This window comes from Galeopterus variegatus, unplaced genomic scaffold, assembly GCF_000696425.1.
Source record: "Galeopterus variegatus unplaced genomic scaffold, G_variegatus-3.0.2 Scaffold2904, whole genome shotgun sequence".
Taxonomy (NCBI): domain Eukaryota; kingdom Metazoa; phylum Chordata; class Mammalia; order Dermoptera; family Cynocephalidae; genus Galeopterus; species Galeopterus variegatus.
Genome location: NW_007729015.1, coordinates 80,592 through 103,484, shown reverse-complemented (window position 1 = coordinate 103,484; position 22,893 = coordinate 80,592). Strand labels below are relative to the sequence as shown.

General features: G+C 42.1%; 1 protein-coding gene, 1 long non-coding RNA gene and 1 pseudogene across 3 annotated transcripts in view; all 3 read right to left on the bottom strand.

Moving 5' to 3' along the window:
- The window catches only part of LOC103599301, an 11,422-nt gene extending 7,941 nt beyond the window's left edge, over nucleotides 1-3,481 (bottom strand). For both annotated transcript variants that reach the window (XR_551276.1, XR_551275.1), the window contains exons 1-2: nucleotides 3,462-3,481; nucleotides 2,111-2,167 (exon numbers count right to left, since the gene is read on the bottom strand). This is a non-coding gene — a long non-coding RNA (uncharacterized LOC103599301). The remainder of the gene's footprint in view (nucleotides 1-2,110; nucleotides 2,168-3,461) is intronic.
- The window catches only part of LOC103599311, a 21,667-nt pseudogene extending 9,587 nt beyond the window's left edge, over nucleotides 1-12,080 (bottom strand).
- Nucleotides 12,081-18,229: 6,149 nt separating this feature from the next.
- Nucleotides 18,230-22,893, bottom strand: part of ZKSCAN8 (zinc finger with KRAB and SCAN domains 8) — a 7,818-nt gene continuing 3,154 nt past the window's right edge. Inside the window, exons 3-5 of the mRNA XM_008583412.1 lie at nucleotides 21,990-22,081; nucleotides 21,550-21,673; nucleotides 18,230-20,701 (exon numbers count right to left, since the gene is read on the bottom strand). Coding sequence (XP_008581634.1) covers nucleotides 19,740-20,701; nucleotides 21,550-21,673; nucleotides 21,990-22,081 — 1,178 coding nt within the window. The 3' untranslated portion in view covers nucleotides 18,230-19,739. The remainder of the gene's footprint in view (nucleotides 20,702-21,549; nucleotides 21,674-21,989; nucleotides 22,082-22,893) is intronic.

The following is a 22,893-nucleotide window of genomic DNA, read 5'->3' as shown; positions in this document are numbered from 1 at the left end:
AAAAAAAAAAAAAAAAAAAAAAAAAAAAAAAAAAAAAAAAAAAAAAAAAGCAACGACAGCCAAGCTGGGGCCACGAGAGCTCAGTGGAAGAGGAAGAGAGACCTATGGAGTGCATGAATGTGGGAGAAGCCACAATTAGAGACAGAAAGAACTACTCTGACCATTTCGAGCCCCAGCTGCTTCCAGGATGGAGCTGGTGAGCGCACAGAGCAGGAGCTGGCAAAAGCTGCTGCTGTGCCCTTCGGATGAAGTTGCTTGGAGGTTGCAAGGGAGAAGAGGGCCTTGGTGGCCCCCAGGCCAAGAAGACCACTAACAGGGTTCCGGTGAACCCACATAAGAGCGAGGAGCCACAACTGAAAAAAGGAGCCACTCAGAGGCTGGTGAGTCATTGCAAGGGACGGCTCATGGCACCCGCATGGGAAGGGTTTGGAGTGCAGGAAGTGGGAAGACAGGCCCTCCCGGGAGAACACTGGGACACAGCAAGGACAGCTGATCTGCCCTCCAATCAGTGCAGGACCACTCAGTGGAGACTGGTCAGGAATATAGAACTGCAGGGGGTGCAGTTCACTGAAAAGACTCAGGCCCAGACCAGAATTTCCACACAACCCAGGTGTACTGGACCTCATGAGAGCTGGAAGTACATATAAAGTCGACCATTAAAACCTGATCCGCTTATAAAGCCTTCCTCAGGGAATGAGCAGCAAAGCAGCAATTGAGCTCAACCACAGAGTTCCTCCATTTTAGAGGTAAGCAAAGGACAACAAATCAGTTTCAGTGCAGAGTTTAAGCAGTAGGAACAGCAAATAATCTAACACAGAACTGGAAGAAAAAACAAAATACCCACAAACCAGAGACAAAGTTTGATATTAACTAGTAAAGGTCTCAAAACACCAAAGAACACCTATAAAACCGAGAAGGACTGGAAGACCCCTGGGCTCCCAAGCCAGGGAGTGGGGAGGGCTGGGGGCCCCAGCCATGCCCCCCAACACCCACAACCAGCCCAGTGACCGACGACCATCAAGCTGCCGCAAGAAGCACCCCAGGCTCCCAAGCTGGGGTGTTGTGGGGCAAGGGCTTCGGCCCTCTCCCCACGTCTGCACCCAGCCCAGCTATGACAAAACCACCGCTGGAAGCCCTCTGGTCTTCTCTGCAGGAATGAGGGGGGTACCATAGGCCGCAACCCTGCCCCTCCTCCTTCCTCCTTCTCCCACCCTATTTCCTTCCCCCTTTCCCCCAACTTCTCTGCAACAAAATCATAGAATGTAAAAAAACAATATTAATAAACTTTAAAAAAATAAATAAAAAGATAATAGGAATCTTTCCATGAACTTTTTGAAGTACCCTTGTACTGGCAGTCTTACCACTACACTTACTGCCTCTTTACAAATAGGGCCGGCTGTGTTTCGAAATTATTATTAATAGCTAAAATCTCAGAATTTGGTCAAAAAAAATGTTTCCAGTGAAGTTAGGAGACAGAGACAAATTTCTTAATCAGTTTGCAAGAGCAATGAATAGCAGAGCCTAGAAGAAGAAAAACAGAAAGACACTGCTTTAGTCCAGTAAAGAATGAACATAAGATCTTGATTTGATTCTCTCTCTCCACCTCCACATACTTGGAAGCCCAGGATTTAGAGTTTGTATAACAGAGTAATGGATTACCCCTCTCTCACTTGCTGGCCATCATCTCCAAGCTCTGTCTTCAGATTCTCCAGTATAGCTACTGCCACTTCCACACTCTCTGGATGATTCTCTTGCACACAGTCCAAAGCTCCTTGGGAAAGATGGCCAGGAACTGCTCGAGCATGAGCAGTTCCAGGATCTGCTCCTCAGTGTGCATCTCTGGCTTCAGACAGTTATGAGAAAGTTCCTGGAGCCCACTAAGAACCTCCTTGGGTCCAGGGGCCTCCTGCTTGAAACATTAGTGAGAGAGTCCCTGGTTAGGGTGCACATTCTAAGGCAGTCTAGACTTCTCCCAAGGACGTTCTTCTCTTCCAGTTTCACTATGTGCAAATCCCCCTGCTCCTGGGGTTTGTGAACCACAGGGGTCAGTGTCACACTGAATCTCAATTGGCAGAAATCTTGGGCTGTAATGGCTCTGAAAAAAACTCACCTGACTTAGGGTACAGGGGTCAGGAAGGTGAGGGCCCTCCTTGGTGACCAGAAGTTACTGTAAACAGAACAAAGTTACCAGGGCAGCCAAGAACTGACGTAAGCTTGTTAACGTCATACTGCAAGATAAAAAATATCAAGTGACAAACCAAGCCAAACATTTTAGGGACAAACTGTTGCCAAGGCTGCGGAGACAGATCTTTACTGGGCAGCAGAAACCAGGGAAACCCAGCCCATCTACTATCACTTTGGAGGCTACATCTCGTCCCTCCCTGGAGGTCTTTACCAGTTGAGGGCACTCCCTGCAGCCAGGGCTGGGCAAGGAGAGTGGGGGGGTCACCCCACACTCCCCGGCCTCTAGCATCTTCCCTCTTTCTTCAATCCGCTCTGGAGCCCCATTCTTCACACCAAAGCCGCAAAACGGCAGGCTCTTTTCAGGAGAGCAGGGGACAGCACTTGAGCATGAGCAAAAACATGCACACAGGTACACACCTCCACTAGTCTGTTAGGAATCCTGAGAAGCTACTTCGGGGCCTACCTATGAACTTTGGAGCTTTGGGCTTCTCTGTTTTCTCTACTCTCCAGCTGGCCTGCTCGTGATTCCCATGCCCTCCTTCTCTCCAAGCTGCCAGGCCAGGGCTCAGCCTCCCTCAGAGTCAAAACCACAGCTTCTGCATACCCCACCCACAGTCTCCTGGAAAGCAGCCTCGTGTCTTTTAGGTATTTGTGAGGAGACCCCTTCACCCAGAAAATGTATGTCAGAAAACAGTAGCAGAAAAGATGCCAGTCTTGTAGTCAAGAAATTTGAAAGTCACGTTCTGCATTACTTTATAGTAGCACCTCTCTGTGCCAAGCACCAAAGTAAATTATATGGACCAGACAGGTTTATTACAAAATGGATGGAGGAATGATGGAATGAACCCAGGAAAAGTTATTCCAACCTGTTCACTTTGTCAACCGAAATTAAGGCTGTTGAGGCAAAAGATTTTTAGAAGTTTATTGGTAGCCAAGTGTGAAGATTAACCTGGGAAACACTAACTAACAGAGTTGGAAAGTGCTCCAAAGTCTGCTACAAGCAAAGGTATTTCATAGGGGAGTTTCAAAAAGGAGGGGGAAAAGCTACAAGTACGCTTGTCCTTTTCTTGCAAAACAATCACAATCACTGGGTACTGTACACAGCATGGGAGCCAGAAGTGTCTACATGCAATCTGAAGCAGAAGCTTCATGCCTCAGCTATTCTTAACAATAATATTGGGGCCGGCCCGGTGGCGCACTGCTACAGTGCGCCGCTTGGGAAGCGCGGCAGCGCTCCCGCCGAGGGTTTAGATCCCACATACAGACCGGCTGCTCACTGGCTGAGCGAGGTGCGGGCGCAGCGCCGAGGGTTGCGATCCCGTTGCCGGTCCTGGTCCGGTACGGGCGCAACACTGAGGGATGCGATCTGTTTCTGGTCATGAAAAAAGACAAAAAGGAAAAAAAAAACAAAACAATAATATCTAAATGCTTATTCAAAACCAGCAGAACACTGTTTATCGTAAGAACAAGATGTCCACACCAAGTTCATGAGACTTAACCCAAGGCAGTGGGTTTTGGAAAACCTGCTTTTTTTGATTATTTCCTTCATCGATTTCACCAACCAAGTTATGTCCTTTCTAAGGGGCATTGGGCAAGTTGGGATGAGATTTCCCTCACTATGGATTCATGTTCTCAGTTTTGTTCCTCTATGCTCTGTTACCTAAGTAATGCCTTGAATACTCAAGCAAATAAAAAATAATTTTGATGTATAAAGCCCAGAAAAACAAGTTTTGATAAAACCTACTACTCTACCCAGCACCCTTTAAAAGAAATTGCATATACCGTTCCTGTGAAATATCAGTTATACATATTGTGTTAAGAGCTTTTTCCTCCTTTCCCTACAAATCTGATGGTTAAATTTTTGTGTGTCAACTTGGCTATGCAATGTGCCCAGATTTGCTGTTAAGGTATTCTGTAGTTGTGATTAACATCTACAGCCAGGTGACTTTAAATGAAAGAGATTACCCTGCATAATGTGGGTGGGCTTCATCCAATCAGTTAAAGACCTTAAGAACAAAATCAGATTCCTCAGAAGGAATTTTGCCTCAAGATGGTAACACAGAAATCCTGCCTGAGTTCCCAGCCTGCTAGCCTGACTTGCAGATTTTGGATATAGCCCCCCAAGCCTTTTGTTTGCAGCTCTCTCGGTAGTGAGACGATCCCCACATCTGTGTTGATTCCTCTGACCCTTGCCTGGTACTGTTCCATGGGTAACATGTATTCTGATCTCACACTAAATTCTTCAGTAAAACAAATTTGTTTCTACAATGTCTGCTCCTTCAAAGTCTTCAGAATACTCACTTCTCACTGCTTAGTATTTACAGTTGCACTGGTGTGGGGTGGGATATGGCATCACTTCAATGCTGGTTCCAGAAGTGTGTTCTCCACCCAGATGACTCTGTCTACAAACCTCCATCCTAGGAACAAACCAAGATGGCTGGCGTCAGAAAGGTAAACACTAAAAACATTAAAGAAAACAGCACAGAATTGAGGTGGCAGGGCATTTCTGTCAGATCAAGGAAAAAAACCCCAGTCTCCTTTAATTGCCAAAGGCAGGAAAAAGCAAGGCAAAAGAATTCACTTTCAACCCAGCACAGACAAGAATACCCTGGTGTTTTGCTGAGGCCCTTTACTTCTGCCTGTATGTGTTTTGCTTTCGCTAACATGCCCCATGACCTCAGTGAGGTCCTATCTCTTCAACTTGAGCTCTAGAACCATCACCCTCTCTGCCTTCAACACCCAGATCCTGGCCTCAAATTACTTGGGCAGGGTGGTAGGCACTACCCCAATATGAGGCTTCAAAATGTGCTTTTTCACATGCATCCGTGACCTCAGTACCTGCTGGCCACAAGGTGGCTCACAGTTTTGTGGAGTCCAGTGTGTCTTACGTCTGACCTACCTGAAGTGCTGACAGACAATTCAGGGAAACTGTGCATCCCTTTGCAACACAGAGCCCTACTCTGAGGAGTGAACACCATTTCACCTTCCCGAAAAGTGTTCCCTCTTTCCTGTTAACAATGTAGACCAAAGCAATCATCTGCAGTTTCTATCAATTTGGTATTCATCTCAAACCATACATGAGTTACGTTTCAGAGATCAAGAAATTTCAGGTCTGTTACTCAGGAGTGAGAAGTCACTATTAACATAGAAAAGGAATAACAAAGTAATTTTAGGGTCCAGATTTCTCTCCTTAGTTTCACATCTACATATACAGGGTTTGGGGATTAGGGTTGGGAAGTTAGGCTATAATCTAATGGACAGCTCTACTGGGATTCCCACAGAGGTACAAAAAATTTTTTTCTAAATTGAACTCATTAACTTTCTACCCTCTCTCAAATCTGAACTCTCCTGGTTAATAATAGGTATCTAGCTTCACACAGTCACTCAAATAAATCCTTGAAAATCATCCTAAGACCAATGCCAACCCCAACTCAGTAAGAGTTCCCCAAGCTTGTCCCATTCACCATACCTCTGAGCCTTTGCATATGCCACACCCCATGTTGAGAAACGCTAAATGCAAGCGTCAGAAGTCAGAAACATTTGAAACTCCTTGGGAAGTTTTTTTGCTTTAGTTTTGGTTCAGGTGCCTCAGTCAACTTCAGAGGCTTACTGCATCAGTAAGTCAACAGGCCTGGGGCTTTGACTAAACAAGAACCACCTTGAAGAATTATCTATTGGGATTCCTAACTAAAAAGACAATCTATCTTCTACCAGGAGTGTTGCTTTACCTCCAACAGATTTGTCACTTTTCTTCCCCTGGGTGACGGAGCCGCAAAAGGATTACTCAAAGCCCATTTCTTCTGAACAGTGAGAGACCCCTAAGGGGTTAATTTCCCAGAACTCTCAAGAGTGAGGCATTCCTTCTTTTTGGAAATTAACCATGAATTGGGGTTCTCTCCCCACATTTATTTTCCAGACCAGGAAGTTACAGAAAAAGAACATAGGTGGGGTAATAGTTTAACAATAAAGGCTGGTAACAAGCAAAGTGACATTCCATAATGCAATTTGCAAAAGGTTAAGTCAATCCACCAACAAAAGCTTGATCTTAGCAAACACTATTTTTCCCTACAGCTATTTCCCAGTGTCTTTACTTATCAATCAGTAACTTATCTGTCCTTGAGCCAGCAACCTTGCTGTGTTACAATTCTTTATCTTACAACAGAGACTTTTAGCCTGGGGAAAGTTTCCTGTCTTTTGCAAGGTTAACATTTTATATGTACTTTTAAGAAGTTAAGCTAAACTGGAAACTACAGGGAACTAGACTCTGTGAAATATATTTGCTCTATAAATGTAAGTATACTCCATGAAGAGGTCACTAATACACTAATCATCCCTGAGAGCATAGTGATAAATCAAAGGCTAAGAAAGCAAGATCAATAGGTTGATATTTCCAGATTTAATAAGGTTATGTGGTCCCTATCATCAAACACCATTGTTTCCATCAAAATTCAATGTTTCATCTATAATACTAGTAGAAACAAAACAACAAAAGGCGTGCACATAAGTAAAAACAATGTTTGGAATTGAAGTTTGCTCTTAATAAACCAACACAAACTCCATGTGACACATGATTTCTAAATGGCTTTACCTTATGAGTTGTAAAACTGTATTCTATGATATTAGAGCCTTAGTCATTATGCTGATGGAATCATTTTTCAGTGACTTCTCACTTCTTCAACAGTTAGAGGGATGAAGTGTCAATTAAGGCATTAACTTTTACCACACTCTTTTTTTGAGAGTAACTTCTTATGCAACAAAAAGCCTTTGGGATATCTTTGCCACATAAGTCACTGATGACACTTTCCTTTGGCGTGTATTTTTTGGTGTTTAGTAAGATTAGAGCTCCCACGGAAAGCTTTCCCACACTCATCACACTCGTATGGTTTCTCGCCAGTATGGATTCTCTGGTGTTCAATAAGGGTTGAGATCTGGTTGAATGCTTTTCCACACTCTCCACACTCATAGGGCTTTTCTCCAGAGTGGATTCTCTGATGTTTGATGAGGGCTGAACTCACACAGAAAGCTTTCCCACACTCAACACACTCATAAGGTTTCTCACCAGTATGAATTCTCTGATGTTTGATAAGGTCTGAGCTCACACTAAATGCTTTGCCACACTCAATACATTCATAGGGTTTCTCTCCATTGTGGATTCTCTGATGTATAATCAGATGTGCCTTTGCACTGAAGGCTTTCTTACACTCATTACAAGCATATGGCTTTTCACCAGTGTGGATTCTTTCGTGAACAGTAAGGGTTGAGCGCACATTGAAGGCTTTTCCACAGTGATCACACTCATAGGGTTTCTCTCCAGTGTGGATTCTCCGATGTCGAACAAGGCCTGAACTCTGTGCAAACTTCTTTCCACACTCACTGCATTTATATCGTCTTTCTTCTGTGGGCCTGCCTTCATGCCTTTCTAACTGGTCCTCAAAGTGAGAAGCTTGTTCATACTCAGGAATCTGTAAAGTATCCCCATTATATACGCTGGGGACCTTCTGGTGTGGGTCCATCCTTACAAAAAAATCTTCCCTTCAGAGTTGACACCTTGCTCACACCTCTGGCCTTGATTCCTGAAAAAATAAACAGACCTTTCAAATGTACTTGATTCCCTAATGTTTTTTGGCGGTGGGGGGTGGGGGGGAGCTGGCTGGTATGGGGATCTGAACCCATGATCTTGGTGTTATAAGGCTGTGCTGTTCCTTGATGCTAAAGCAATACAACGTGATACAGACTTAACTAAGGCTCTCAAACACATTTGGTAATCCCAGGACTTACCAGTCATATGGGCGCCAGATATTTTCACTCATCCTGTACCATGACACAGTAAAATCACAGAAGTATTAGGATGAATACCTGACTCAAATGGCTGTTTAAATCTATCCTCTATAAAAGTATCTAAAACACAGAATCTGGGATATAAGAAAATATACAAATAATATATAGTTCCTATTTTAAAAGATTTTTTATCATATTTAATTAAATTAGGAAATGATAAACTGGAAGAGATTTGCAGATAGAGCAGGAGAAGGAGTATGGGAATAGAGAAGGCAAAAGAAAAATAAATTAAACTGACAGGTAAGTTTGGAAAGACAATAGTAACATCACTGACAGGTATATTTTACCACCCACAGGAGTCACACTACTTTAGCTAGAAGAAAGACCTGGAGGAAAAAAAAGCTCTGCTCGTTGCTATGCAACTACTGTTACTGCAGCTGTGGTTGCTATCATAAACAGTATCTTAGCAACAGGAATGCTTTGTTTCCTCTGGAACTGTGACAGAGTAAACCCTTCAGTTCTCCAGAGAAAGGGGTCCCACCAGCCCATTCCATCTTTATAGTTCAGACCAACATGTGGAAAAGTTGGTAGACTGCGGTCACTGTCTTATCCCCCGGGAACAGACCCAATTTTGTCTCCAAACTTGACAAAACTTTTGCTGCAAACTCAAATTATATTAATTATTCCTCTCTGCCCTTTTCCATTTTACAAATAGTTTTATGTATCAACAATGATGTGAAGTTGACAGCATAAGTCCTTGATATGATGAGAATGGTACTTCACCTCTGTGGTTTTCTTACCCCAAACCAATAACCTCAGTCCAATAATTACAAAAACAGGCAAAAGTCAATTGAACAACATTCTACAAGAAAACTAATACAAAGGAGAGCTGAGGACACAGGGCCAAGAGAAAATAAGGTCTCCATTCCCCCATCCCGCTGCCGGAAATTCAGCCCTATCAGAAAAAGCTGGTTGGGGTCACTCCTGTGATAAGGAGTCTTTCAGAGACTGCCTGGGACTGGGGGTACTGGACCCAAGAAATGTGCCTGGCAAAGCAGCTCCCGCCCAGTCATCCCATCTCCCAGGGTCTGTGGGGAGTTGGCTTGGTCAGTGCAGTAAGGGCAGGGTGGGGGAGGAAAAAGGGAAGGGAAAGAAGGAGAAGAGGAGGGTTGAGAAAGGGGAGACAAAAGGGGAGGAAAGGAGAAAAGGGGAAGAGAGTGGGAAAGGGGGTGGAAGAGGGCAGAGGTGGAGAAGGGTGAGGGGAGGGAAGGGACAGAACTGAGGTGACCTGGCACAGCATGAAGTTTCTCCCTTCCTCCATGGCTGTTCACTCCAGGGCCACACAAAACCCTAGGAGAAAGTCAAGAGGGAACTCACCTGGAAAACTGGTTAGACTAAGTGACCAAGCGACTGAGGACAGCTGTTGCTCTACAGAGGTCGACTTCCATGGAAACCCGTCCCTGGGGACCTGGTGATCCTCCTGAGGACCCTGGAGGCTTCCCTCTCAGTGGTTCGTGAGCTGGGAAGAATGGAGGGTGTGAAAAAGGATTCTATTTATTCCAAAGAAGGCATTTTACGCTTTTTATCTCCTTTAATCCTGCAGGGCAGATATTAAAGCTCTTCTCTCCTTTATAACAGAAAACTGAGAACCAAATAAATTTTCCAAAGTTAGACTGACAAAACAGGCAAGATGAACTCTGAACCTACGTCTTACCTCCCAGGTGATGCACGTTATGGCTTCTCAGGGCTTAGCACTCCGAGACTAATCCCAAAATTAACTGTAAATTTAATACCATTCCAGTAAAAATATCAAGTTTTTAGAAGTAGATTTTAACATTCATATAGAAAAATAAACAGGTAAGACTACTTGGAAACACGGAAGAAGGGCACTCAAGGAGGCACTGTCCTACAGGATTTTAAACATAAAGGCTTGATACTTAGTGTGGTATGGGCGAGATAGACAAATGGTGCAGAATAGCAAGTCCAGAAATAGAAATTCAGCATATAATAAAGGTAGCAAATAAGTAAGAAAAAGATGCATAGATTCTTCCATAAATGTACGAGAAGAACTGGATAACCATCTGGAAAGACGTTAGATTCCTACTTCATTCTATACACCAAGAAATACTTGTATTCCAAATAAATCAAAGGTGTAAATGTTACAAATGAAACCATGAAAGTACGAGAGGAAAACCTGAGAGGAGTCTTTTATGACCTCAGAGTAGAAAGGCCTTTCTAATTATGAGCCCAAATCCAGAGGCCATTTATGAAAAGATTGATAAGTTTGACCCCCACACAAAGAATCAAAACTCCTGCAAGTAAAAACAAACAAGAACACCTTAAGCAATGTGAAAGACAAAAAATGGAAACATATTTACAACTTATATCTCAGACAACTGGCAGTGAAGATGGAGCTCCTGAACAATAAAAATCATGGAAATGGCAGAGCTGAGCTGGATTCCCTCCTGCTCTAGCCTCATTCTGAACCTAACCAGACTCTGCTAAGCATTCAGGCCACACTTATCCTGCTCCTATTAAATAGCAGCTTAAAAAAAAAAGTTTCTCTAGGTCCCTTACTGCGAGAACCTCCAGAAGACCACAGAATGTCAAGGTTTAACACTTAAAACTCTCCCGTAGAGGGAAGAGTCTCTGTGATTAACATTTCAGTGGTGTATTCTCCGGTGGCACTGGACAGATTATTTTCCCAGTTATTCTCCCTCTGCTCCCAGAGCTAGCAATTCTTGCCAGGTTACTTCCTGTGTGCAAGAGCTGGGACCTGGAAAAAACTAAACACATGAACTTATGAAGGAATCTCTGTAGAAACAAATCAATTAGCAGAGCAGGAAATCCCAGGGGAGGTAAAGAGGGGAAGAAATAATTGCAACAAATACCTGGATAGCACTTCCTATGTACCAAGTACTTAAGTCTGTTTGTTTGTTTTGGTGGCTGGCTGGTACAGGGATGGAACCCTGGACCTTGGTGTCACCAGCACCATGTTCTAACCAATCGAGCTAACCAGCCAGTTCCTGTACCAAGTACTATTCATGTAATCCTTATAGCAACTTTAGGCGGGTGTTTTTATCATCCCCATTTATAGGTGAGGAAATAAAGGCACAGAAAGATTAAGTGACTTGGCCAGAATGGTAGGCTGGCTTCAAATTTGCATGCCTAAAAAGTAGGCAGGGAAAAGAGAATTCCTAAAAGACTAAAAATTTTAAGATAACTTGATAAATACCTCTCTTTCTTCCCACCTGCTGTCTGGGTTGATCTAACTCCTTAAAGTCGTCCAGCTTAGCCACTTCCCCAAGGACAACCAACCTCCCATCCACCTCCCAGTGCTGCTCCTACTCCCAGACATGGTGCTCCTCAGGCAGAATGGTCAGGAAATAGCCTTAGCCATTGTCAACAGAGTCAGATCATAGTATGCTAGCCTGGAGAGTTTTCTCATTAACAGAATCCTTGGGACTCGCTCCTCTAAAGATGCAGACATGCAGCTTTCCTATAATTGGAAAATTCTCAATATTTTAAGATTCCTTTCCAGGTCCTCTTCTTCGGGAACACTTCTGTAAAAGAAACATTATTTTACTCAAATAAAAAGCAAAGACTGCCATAGCTGTTACACTTACTAAGCGTTATGAGAGGAAAAAAGCTCAATGTCAAATAAGGGGCTAATTTGCAAAGAGCTTTAAGATCACATGCTAAGGCAGTGGGTCTGTCACGGGAACGTCCCTGCCATTGTCTCTGAGGATCGCTGGCAGAGGTGGAAGGACGTCATGACAACAGCATCGAGGTTGCTGGAAGGCGGCCCTGGCGTGGATGGAAGTGACTGCTAAACAGAAGGGTGAATGCTAAACAGAAGGGTGACCATTTACTGCCAAGATAATATATAAAGGCCTATTCTGCCTTCAAAAGGAAATGTCACGGGCACAAGAAGTGGCGGTAGAAAAGGAAGCCTCTTCTAAATTTAGAGCTCCTAATACTTATTTCCAATTATTTGCAGTTTTTCCCTTTTGTTTGAAAACGCGAGCTGAAGGTCTGGTGGGCAGTGATACCAACTGTACCAGGAGTACACTTATAGTTGTGACTCAGTGAAGCTCGAAGACGGCAGGAAAGACGAGCAGTCCCAACATTTGGCTCCCGCTGCACGGAACCTCAAAAGCCCGTCCCAGGAAGGTTGCATTTGAGCGTAACTCCCCCCGTCCCAGTAGGGATTGCCTCTCCTGAAGTGCCTGCCCACGTCTTACCCGGGCTGGCCCGAGGAGAGGTCTGAGAGTTTGCAGCTGTGCAACATCCACCCCGCTGGGGCCCAAACGCATTCCAGCTCACCCCTACCCGAGACGCACCCAGCTCGGAGGCCTCTCCGAGGGGCGGAAGTCTCCAACGGTACTTCCGGGGCGGACTCAGAAGCCCGGAAGCCTCTGGGCGGGCTCTGGCTTCGCCCGACGGGGGCGCAGGCTGGGGAACACACTGTATCAGCTGTGGCCCCGGTTCGGACTGGCGGTCTCTGGAGCTACTCTGCCTCGGGCTATCGTCAAGGCTCCAGTTTCCTGCCTCACTGATGACGAGGGTAGATTTTGCTTCCTGAGTTTTACTTTTAGGGTACGACTACCCGTGAATATTGGAACTTAAAGACATTGCAGCTGGGAAACATCTCTAGTTTGGGCCCTACAAAATCCCTTAAACAGACACACGGGGACAAAAGAGCTCTGGTCTTCATTATTAATGATTTGAAAGCCAACGCTGTATATCCCGTGTGCTTTCTCGAAGATTAGGGACCAGACCCTGGAGCAGGTCTTTCAAAACATGGCTGTGATACTGCAAAATTTCTCAGGCTACTCAGTTATTTGGAAAGAATTTAACTCAGGACACCACAGTCAGTATATAGGTTTGAACATACTGATAAAATAATTCCTAAAATGAAACAATACAGGTGAAGGCAGGAAGTTTTAATCCATCCCATGTCAGAGCATGAATTAGGAATATACAATAACAAGAGTCACCTGAGGGCACAACCAGCCAAAAATGCAAAGCTACAGGAAACCGGGACTCTTATTTCCACCTGTACCACTCACTAACTTAATGGGTGACCCAGTGCAAGCCACCTGGCCTCTCTGGACCTCCATTTACAGAATGGATTGGAATATAAAATGATCTCCAAACCTAGCATTCTACAGACTATGAATATCTGAACACAGCAGAGCCATGCAGTTATTTCTTTAGTGTATTACACAAAACTAATTTTCTATCTCTGGGGTTGATCCTTTCTAAACCTGTTGAAGGACTAGCCAGTTAACTCATCTGGTTAGAGTTGGTACTGATAACACCAAGGGTCCAGGGTTCAATCCCTGTTTCAGCCAGCTGCCAACCCCCCCCCCCAACCCAAAAACCTATTGTAGAAATAACTGAGCGGCAAACGGACACGAGTGTGGTTTTTGTTTTTTTAAGGCCTGCTTTTTAACTATTTGAATTAGGAAATTACCTCTCCCCACCCCCCATATGTGCCTTTCTAAGTAGGATTAACATAGAATGTTAATGTTAAGAACTTTATGGAAATGAGTTTTAATTAACAAACTCTGACATTCTGGTTTGTGGTTTCCCTGGAGAACTGGTAATTATTCTTGTCTAGAGGCTGCCCAAGGGACTGTCGAGGGTCACATGTTGTTCCCAAGGCTAAATATTTGATAATTTATAGCCCTTTTGCTAAAGAGATAGACCCTAGTGTTTTACTTTTGATGCTATGGTAAGGATCCAAGATGTGGAAGGCTAAAACTAGAGTTGTACTCTTTTAACACTCGTACTCCTACAATGCTTAGTTAGCATAGGGATGGTGGTAGATCCGATGTTGAAAGCAACCTTAAAACATTATCAGCATTTTTATTGTTTGCAAATACCCAGACACGTATGTTGCTATGAACGCCAAACACAAAGCTCCGTTCTTTTAAAATCTTACAAACCACAAAATATACAAATACTTAGGATTCTCTTAAAGTTTGGCATAGCTAATTAGAAAAATTGTAATGCTAGTATTTCACATCTCTTTTTCCTATTTACCTTAAATATAAGACCAGGGTCTCTCAACCTTGGCATTAAACATTTGGGGCCAGATAATTTTTTGTTGTGGGTGCTGCCTCATGCATGCAAGATGTTTAGCAGCATCTCTGGCCTCTATCCACTAAATGCCAGTAGCATCCCAGCTGCCCACCAATGGTACAACCAAAAATGCCTCTACACATTGTCAAATTTCTAAGTACCACTGATCTAACCTCAGACACAAAATCCTATTCTCAAGCACTTTTGCAATGATAACTTTAACACAATAGTCTTTAGGGTTTTCTATTTTCATTCTTTCTTAACCAATAAATAAGTCTGGCCAAACAAATGGAGAGTTTCACATTTCAACTTTTCACACATACACTCCTAAAGTTGGATTTTTGGGCCTTATTCTTAGGTACAGGAAGATCCTGATACACTGGTACTCTATGGAAATAGTTCTGTATTTTTTGAGTGTACAAAAAATGGTCAGAAACATCCTTGAGAGTAGCTTTAAAATGTCAGTAGATAACACCATAAATAATCCACACAAAAATTCCACAAGCATTTATTAAACACCTACTATGTGCTCAGTATTTCTGGAAGTACTGGCCAAGGCATTTAGACAAAAGAAAGAAATATATATATTGGAAAGAACGGAGCAAAATTATTTTTTGCAGGTGATATTATTATATATACAGATAATTAACTATAAAACTATTTTTTTTTTTAAATTCCACAAGCATTTATTAAACACCTACTATGTGCTCAGCGCTGCACTAGGCACTAGGGGATGCAGAGATACAAATGTGAAAGTTATTATTCCTGCCCTCAAGGAGCTTACAATTTAATTTTGGAAATAAATACAAATGTGAAACTACAATACAGAATGCTAGAAAATAATTACAAAGCAACATATTAGTAAGTGCATGGACCACAGTAAAAACTCAAAAGATGCTGAGGCAGCACAAAAGAAGGGAGGACTCAGTGTGAGATGAAGCTCAGGAAAAGCTCACTCAGATGATATAAAAGCAGCTAGGATTTGAAGGGAGTGATGAACATGAGCTGGGGCCAAAGAGCAATCTAAGCAAAGGAACAGCATGAGAAAGGCACATAGGCAAGGGCTTATAAGACAGCAATAGAAGGCTGTAGGAAGTTTGAATATGATGATTAAGGTGAATATGCTAGAGAGTAATGAAAGCTGAAGCAGATTAAGCACGGAGGACAAAGTAATGGAGAATTTGGAAACCACTGCTCTGTTAGGAATTATCTGCTGGGCATTACTGAGTGAAAATGAGAAATGAAAATGAAGTTTGAGAGGCTCATCTTGGGATGGGGATCCTGAGAACAAGGAAATTTAAAAGAAAGAATTATAGTAACCTGGGAGTTAGATGATGCAGATCTGCATGGAAGGCTATAAGGGCATGGTAGATATGAAAAGATCAACCCTCAAGAAGACTAAGAATTGGATAGAGAGCAAGATTTTGGATGTGGAGAGTAGAGGAAAGGAGAAGATAACTTCAAGGTTGGGATAAAAAATATGAAGGGTAGTGAGTCTGTTCAGGGTAAAGTAATTAAGCAATGATGACTATTTAAAAAGAAAATGGGGGTTGGAGGATAAGAGTGATGGGTTCTGTTTTCAAATACCAGTCGTGTAGGTACTTGTGGAAAATTCCACAAGTTGCAAGATGACCCACAGGGTGGGAAATAAAAAGTCACTCAAATACAGAAAGTAAGTGTAAACAATCAAACTGTATAAAGAAGAATATAGAAAAAGCTGTGAATAAAAATAAAACAAGGGGGTTATTCTCAGTGGAGAGGAGAAGAAAAAAAAAGGCCAATATAGAAAAGCCAGATATTCTGGAAAACTGACCTAGAAGGATTCCACAAATCAAAGAAGAGAATTCCTGAGGTGTAGGAAGAATTCAACAATATGAAATATAAATGAGAACAAGAAGGACAAGAACTAAAAAAAAACGGCCTTAATATTTACCTACTGGTGATTCTAAGGACATTCAGTGGAATACTGAATATGAAAGACAGTAAGGAGAAGTTTTAAGAATAGATTAGTGAGGAAATGGGGTTGAAGAATAGATGACATTTTGGAAAAACCAGAAATGACAGAGGAAAAAGAGAATGGTAGTTGGAAACGAGCAATGAGGTTGAAGGTTTTTCACATTTTATGCTGTAGATGAACTTACTATTATCATTCTAACTGTCCATCTGCCTGGTCTGGTATATGAATATTTCATTTCTTTCCACAATTCTACATTCCCTTACACAGTTTAGAGAGATACGTATTTGAATCTGTAAGTTGTTATTGCTTTACCCTCCCAGTTACTTTTTAAAACATGTTTATTTGCACAACTTATCTAATACTACAAAGCATCAAAAGTATCAACATTAAAGATAATATAACCCAAAATAGCATTTTCAACCACATTTTCTAGTAAGTGCAATAGATTTGCACTATACTGCACATTCTCTTCACCAGGACCTCTCATGACCAGGGATACATATGTTTTGAATGGATGGCCAGAATTATGGTGTTCATTACAGGCAGCATTCACAGTGGTCAGAAGCACAGGCTCTAGAATCAGACTGTGTTGGTTAGAATCTGTTCTATCACTTTCTGGCTGTGTGACAGTGGTCAGCTCATTTAACTCTTAAAGCCTCAGTTTCCTCATCTATGAAATGGGGAATATAATAATGATATCTATCATAAGTATAAGAAATGCTTAACATAGGGTTTGACACACAGTAAGTGCTCAATAAATGTCAGCTATTATTATCTGGAGACTCAGAACCAAGATAAAGTTAACTGCTCCATCTGGGAATCATTCACCACATACCAGCACTGCCACCTTGCTCCACAGAGAAAATCTTTGAAACCTAAGATGCTTCTCTAGGACTATCACGGATGGCAACAGAGTTATGGAAGAACCACCTTATGCTGCCGGGTCCTAAAACGAGAAGCTGAAAATGGGAGAAGTACTGTTGGATAGTTCATTCCCAATTAAGAGCATAAAAATACAATCTGTAGAATAAAGGAGCTTAATGCATGCCATTCATAGTTAAGAGCTCAAAATATCATATAGATGGATCAATAATATTCTAATGCTGAGTAAGAACTTGAGACCAGGAATGACTTCTATTATGTCCCCAAACAATCCACAGCCTTTTTCTATTATTTCATACAACTTTGCTATTTTTATAGATGTGCTCAATCAGCCTTGATAATTCTTTCAAGTGAGTCTTTTCTCACATTCATCCCATTAAAACAGTAACCTTTCTAGTCATATTATTCGCTTTTCTCTAAATTTCTGCCAGATGTTTGGTAATTCCGAGATTTAAGTAATCTGGCTACACATCATTCTAGGTACTGATGTCTAAAGAGACATTAGCTGGTACATCCATAGACATTTCAATGTGTTGCTTTGCTAAAATACCTTTTTATTAGAATAGAAATCAAGTGTTCCTCTAAAGCATATGGAAGGAGAGTGTGTGTGTACATACATGTGCGCACATACACATGCATTTTCCCTCTGTACCCATCCTATGTTATATTTGCACACAAGGTAGCAATGGCCCCAGGAAGAATTAGCATCTTACAGAGGGGTAAGGCACAACTGAAGCTGAGAGCAAGGATCTAGACACAACCAGATTTACTTGTTTCCAGTTTTTTGAAATTTCAAGTACATGGGAATTAGAAATGGTAATCTATAGGTCAAAAAAGAAAAAAAGAGAAGGGAGGATAAGAAATAAAAGATAACGAAAAAGACTGTTTTGAAAAATTAACCAAGTAAACAAGGATGACAAGTGTCTACTGGGTACCAATGGCTCAATGAAATAGATGTAGATAAACATGACATTGTTAGTGGTCAGGATGGGCCACAGGGAGGTGGAGAAGGGATGTTTTAAGGAAGACATTTATGATCCAAAAGGTGGACCTTTATGAGGTAAGATTTTATGATTGATTTCTTAACACATCAATCATAAAATAACATGATTAAGTGTTATCTTTTTTCAGGATAGTCACAGTGTGAAATTGTGTTACTTCTCTTGGAGTTTTCATCAGAACCTATATAATTTTCTTCTGAATAGACTTAATAGAATCCATTTCAAGTTTGAGGGTTAATTTTGGAAAACCAAAAGTTACTTGATTCCAAGTCTGGTGAGTAAGTGACTACTCAAATGGTCAAAAAGGAAATGTGACTAAGAGTAATACAGCGTTTTAAACAGGAATTCTAAGAGTGTTCCAAATATTTAGAGGGATAGTAGCACTACTGGAACAACAGTATTTTGGATTAACTATTACTACCCAGTTTAAAAGACAACCCATATTGGATGCATAAGCTCTGGCATGTTACTTTAAGTCAGTTCCATTACTTTATACAGTATCCCTTGGTAGACAGAAAGCCTCAAAGATGAAATACATTATCTGGTGATGATGTGTATAATAGTGTGTCTTTGTTGGTAGATTACAGACGTGGATTACATACAAATGGAATGCACCAGAATGCAGAATGAGAATTGTGAGCTAAGGTATTTGACCAATAACATTGTGGATATTAAAGTTATATAAACTAATGGCAAGAAACAGAGAATGATGAGCAAGCTGCTGACACCACTGAAGGAGGTGGGTCCAAGATAATGACAAGAGTGACAGACTATGCAGTCAGGGAGTTTCTGCAGGTTGATAGGAACCTGAGAGAGCAGTACTGTAATGGGCCAAAAGGGATGAGTGTACATTCTTTGAAAGGATTTTTATGTCTTCTTCAAGCACCTCTGTCTCCTTTCTCCTGTGTGATGCCAGAGCTAGGACAGTGTAAATACCTATTTGAACCACAGTGTACAGTGGGGAAGTGGAAGGAGAATCAGAAGTTACCAAAAGGTACAACTATCTAAGCTCAAGAGCAGCTGAGCTGAGTCTCCACTCACCTCTTTCTTGGTATCACTCCCACAACCACCACTAATACGTCCACACTTCCTTTGCTGACACAGGTACTGGGACTGGGGGTGGTGAAGGAAATATACAGATGCTCAATGACTCAGTGGAGTCAGTGAAGGTGATATATTAAGAAAAATGCTGGAGTGCTGTTAAAAATATAGCATTCTGAGTTTGTGTGGGAATATGGATTTCCACTGACTAGAAAGAACATTAGAATAAAAAAATGCACACTAAGCATAAATACATTATATCTGTAAAAATTTCCCTAGAACTAGGATCTTAGAAAGCTAAATACAAATATAAATCTCACACATAGGCTGCTTTGAACTCTAGAGCAGCTTCTTAGATCAGATTAGGAGTAAAAGGGTACCTTCAGGGAAATCAACAGGAGAAGGTGATCGATCACAGGAGATGGGAAGAAGCAAAGGAACTACGAGTAGCAGCCTCTCAAACCTACAGCTACTCACCAAAAGACAAAGTGAGGTGCCTCAAACCAAGATAAGAAACTTGCTCTAATGCTATTTTAAATTTTCAAAGGATACATTAGGCCATTGAGAGCTCCACTCCATCAGACACCTCCAAAGATAGTCAAGCTAATCAACCTGCCTCAAGGCACTGGGGCCAAACCACTAACGAGCTATACTAACTTTGCCACCACTATAGATTCTGACATTAGATAAAGTTCCCACAATGACAACTTTCTGCCTTTTTTAGTACACTGAAAGACCTCTCATCAGTGCATAGTTTCTCTAATGTTGAATAATGCTCAAACTTATGACTGAAGCTGAAGCTTTTCCTAAACTCCTATGGATTCAGATTTTTCTCCACTGTGGATTCTCTGATGTCGAATGAGACTAGACCTCTGAATAAAGGCTTTGCCACACTCATTACATTGATAGGGCTTCTCCCCTGTGTGGATTCTTAGATGTTGGATGAGGCCAGTGTTCCCATTGAAAGCTTTCCCACATTCTTTACATTTATAGGGTCTTTCTCCAGTGTGGATTCTCTGATGTTCAATAAGGCCTGACTTCTGACTGAAGGCCCTCCCACACTCATTGCATTTGTAAGGTTTCTCCCCAGTGTGGCTTCTCTGATGGCCAATAAGATGTGAGCTCCGCCTGAAGGTTTTCCCACACTCATCACATTCATAAGGCTTCTCCCCAGTGTGGATTCTCTGATGTCCAATGAGGTGTGAGCTATGACTGAAAGCTTTCCCACACTCATTGCATTCATAGGGTCTCTCCCCACTGTGAATTCTCTGGTGCAGAATAAGGCCCGCACTCTGACTGAAAGCCTTCCCACACTGATTGCACTGATATGGCTTCTCCCCAGTGTGAATTCTCTGGTGCAGGATCAGGCCTGTGTTCTGACTGAAGGCTTTACCACACTCCTTACAGTGATAGCGTTTTACTTTGTTGTGAATATCCTGATGGGAAAGAAGGGCTGACCTGTAACTGAAGGCTTTACCACATACATTACACTGATAGGGTTTCTCCCCAGTGTGGATTCTCCAGTGGCGAACAAGGCCTGAGCTCTGAGCAAAGCTTTTCCCACATTCATCACATTTATGTCGTCTCTCCTGTGTGGGATTTCCCCGCTGCCTCTCTAATCTGCCCAGGAGGTCTCGGGCTTCTCCATGCTTAAGACCCCCGATAATATCCCCGTTGCATATGGCTGCTGTCTCTCCATGTGGTGGGATTCCAGTAGATATTACCTGTTTTGAGGCTAATTCCCTGTTCTCATTCCTGGTCTCACCACCTGAAATAAAAATTTAATAAGTAAATATCAAGCTAATGTCACTTCCTATTCTCTACACTACGAGAAAGGAATTGAAAATAGGGGAAAAGGAAACTACACATGAGGCCGGCCTGTGGCTCACTTGGGAGAGTGCGGTGCTGATAACACCAAGGCCACGGGTTCGGATCCTATATAGGGATGGCCGGTTGGCTCACTAGCTGAGCATGGTGTTCACAACACCAAGCCAAGGGTTGAGATCCCCTTACAGGTCATCTTTAGAAAAAAAAAAAAAGGAAAGTACATATGGAATAGCTACGAGTAAACAAAAAGTTTTTATTTGTCTCCCAAATGGCTTCATAATAGTAGAAGATATGAGCAGCATCAAACAGAAGTACCACAGGCCAACTGTGGAAGAGGCACCATGAAAAAAGAGGGTTACTGGAAGGAGGACTAAAGTGGAGAAGGGATTGACTGAAGAGAAGTGGAAGTTGGGGAGTGGGAAGGAATATGGAACTACTAAAAAGATCTAATGAGTAGGATAGAAATGGGCAAATACCCCAAACAGTCATTAAAAGGGAGGAGGCACAATAGGCTTACGTGAGAAAAACCTATGTAAAGATCCTATTGGAAATGAAAGAAAAAAATGTGTGAACTCAGAGAACACCAGAGAGCTGTCAATTTAACTGGCAAACAAACCAACGCACAGGTACAAACAGAAAGTTAGTCCTCAAAAGTTTCAAGACTGATGTTGTATCCCTCTGTTGGATCCCAAGTTTAAACTTAACTATGTCTGTCAGGAAGCTCACAGCTACCATACACATAAAAACAAACAAAAAATCTTAAATGATAATAACCACAGCTCTCCTTACCCAGGGAGAACATGTTTCTGTAATTCTCTGGCTTGTTATCTCTATTCAGATTTTTCTGTGATGGGTCAAGAAGCCACTCCTCCTGAATAAGGGACACAGCCATGTCTTCGATCTTCTCCAAAGTCTGAAACAAAACAAGATCCCCATTTGGGGAATGGGACTGTTCCACAGCTCAAACCTAGAGTTTCAGAGATCCACCAATGTTGGAAGAGAATTAAAAGGTGGGAATGTACTATATAAAGGGATGTGAATAGCCAGGAAGAAGAGGAAAACACATTAGATTTATTGGGGGAAATCAAGGATCAATGTCTTTATGCAAAAGAATTTGGGCAAGCTCTTGGGTAGGTACTGCTACAGACAGTCCAGACATGGGACAGATATCACAAACACTGACTGCCAAACAGAGCGATGGAGTTTCAGTGAGAAGAAGCACAACTCACCTGGAACCCTGCTGTAAGAAGTGTAGCTGTCATCTCCTGGTCTCCAGAACTTCCCTTCTGGGAAGGGGTAGGACTCTGAGAAGTAGACATGGCTGAGAGAGGAGAAAGGAGCTATGAATGATACCAGACCTGTCCTGTGGTTGTGGGAGCCACCACTCACCCATTTCAAATTATCTGTATTTCAGCAGATATGCATGCCAAAGATTTTGCATATAAAGTGCTAATATCTTAGACTCTGGCCTGTACCTATAGTTGCCCACAAAACATCTGCACTTTGATGTCCCTGAACTTGGCCTGCAGTTACAGTCAATGATAGAAAGTGTACTGGTTTCCTAACAAGAATCGCTTTCCAATTTCTTCCCTACTACCAAGACTACTTGTATCCTTGTATTTGTGTACAGTATCTGTTTAGGTCCTGATCTCTTAGCAAACTGAATATGATAACCAATCGATCTCTATTAACTCAGTTACCCTTCTGAAATGTCTACCATGACTGTCAGTACTTGGTTCCAATAGATATCAGACAGTTTATTACCAAAATCAACACAGACTTCTATGTCTCAGGCAACAAGCATTAGGATTTTAGACAAGAATTATATTATTAATTGAAAGTGTTTCTATGTTTATTCTTTAGAAATGTTAGAAACACATTTATAAGAAACAAACTATTATAAACCACATGAACGAAAAATACAAAATGCAGGGGAAGATAAGATTAGAACATCTTGTTTTGCAATAAAGTAAGAAAATTTTCAAAAAATGATGGGAAGGGCCGGCCCGGTGGTGCACTGGATAAGTGCGCCACTTGGGAAGCGCGGCGGCGCTCCCGCCCGAGGGTTCGGATCCCACATGCAGACCGGTTCCCGCTCACTGGCTGAGCGAGGCACGGGAGCAACACCGAGGG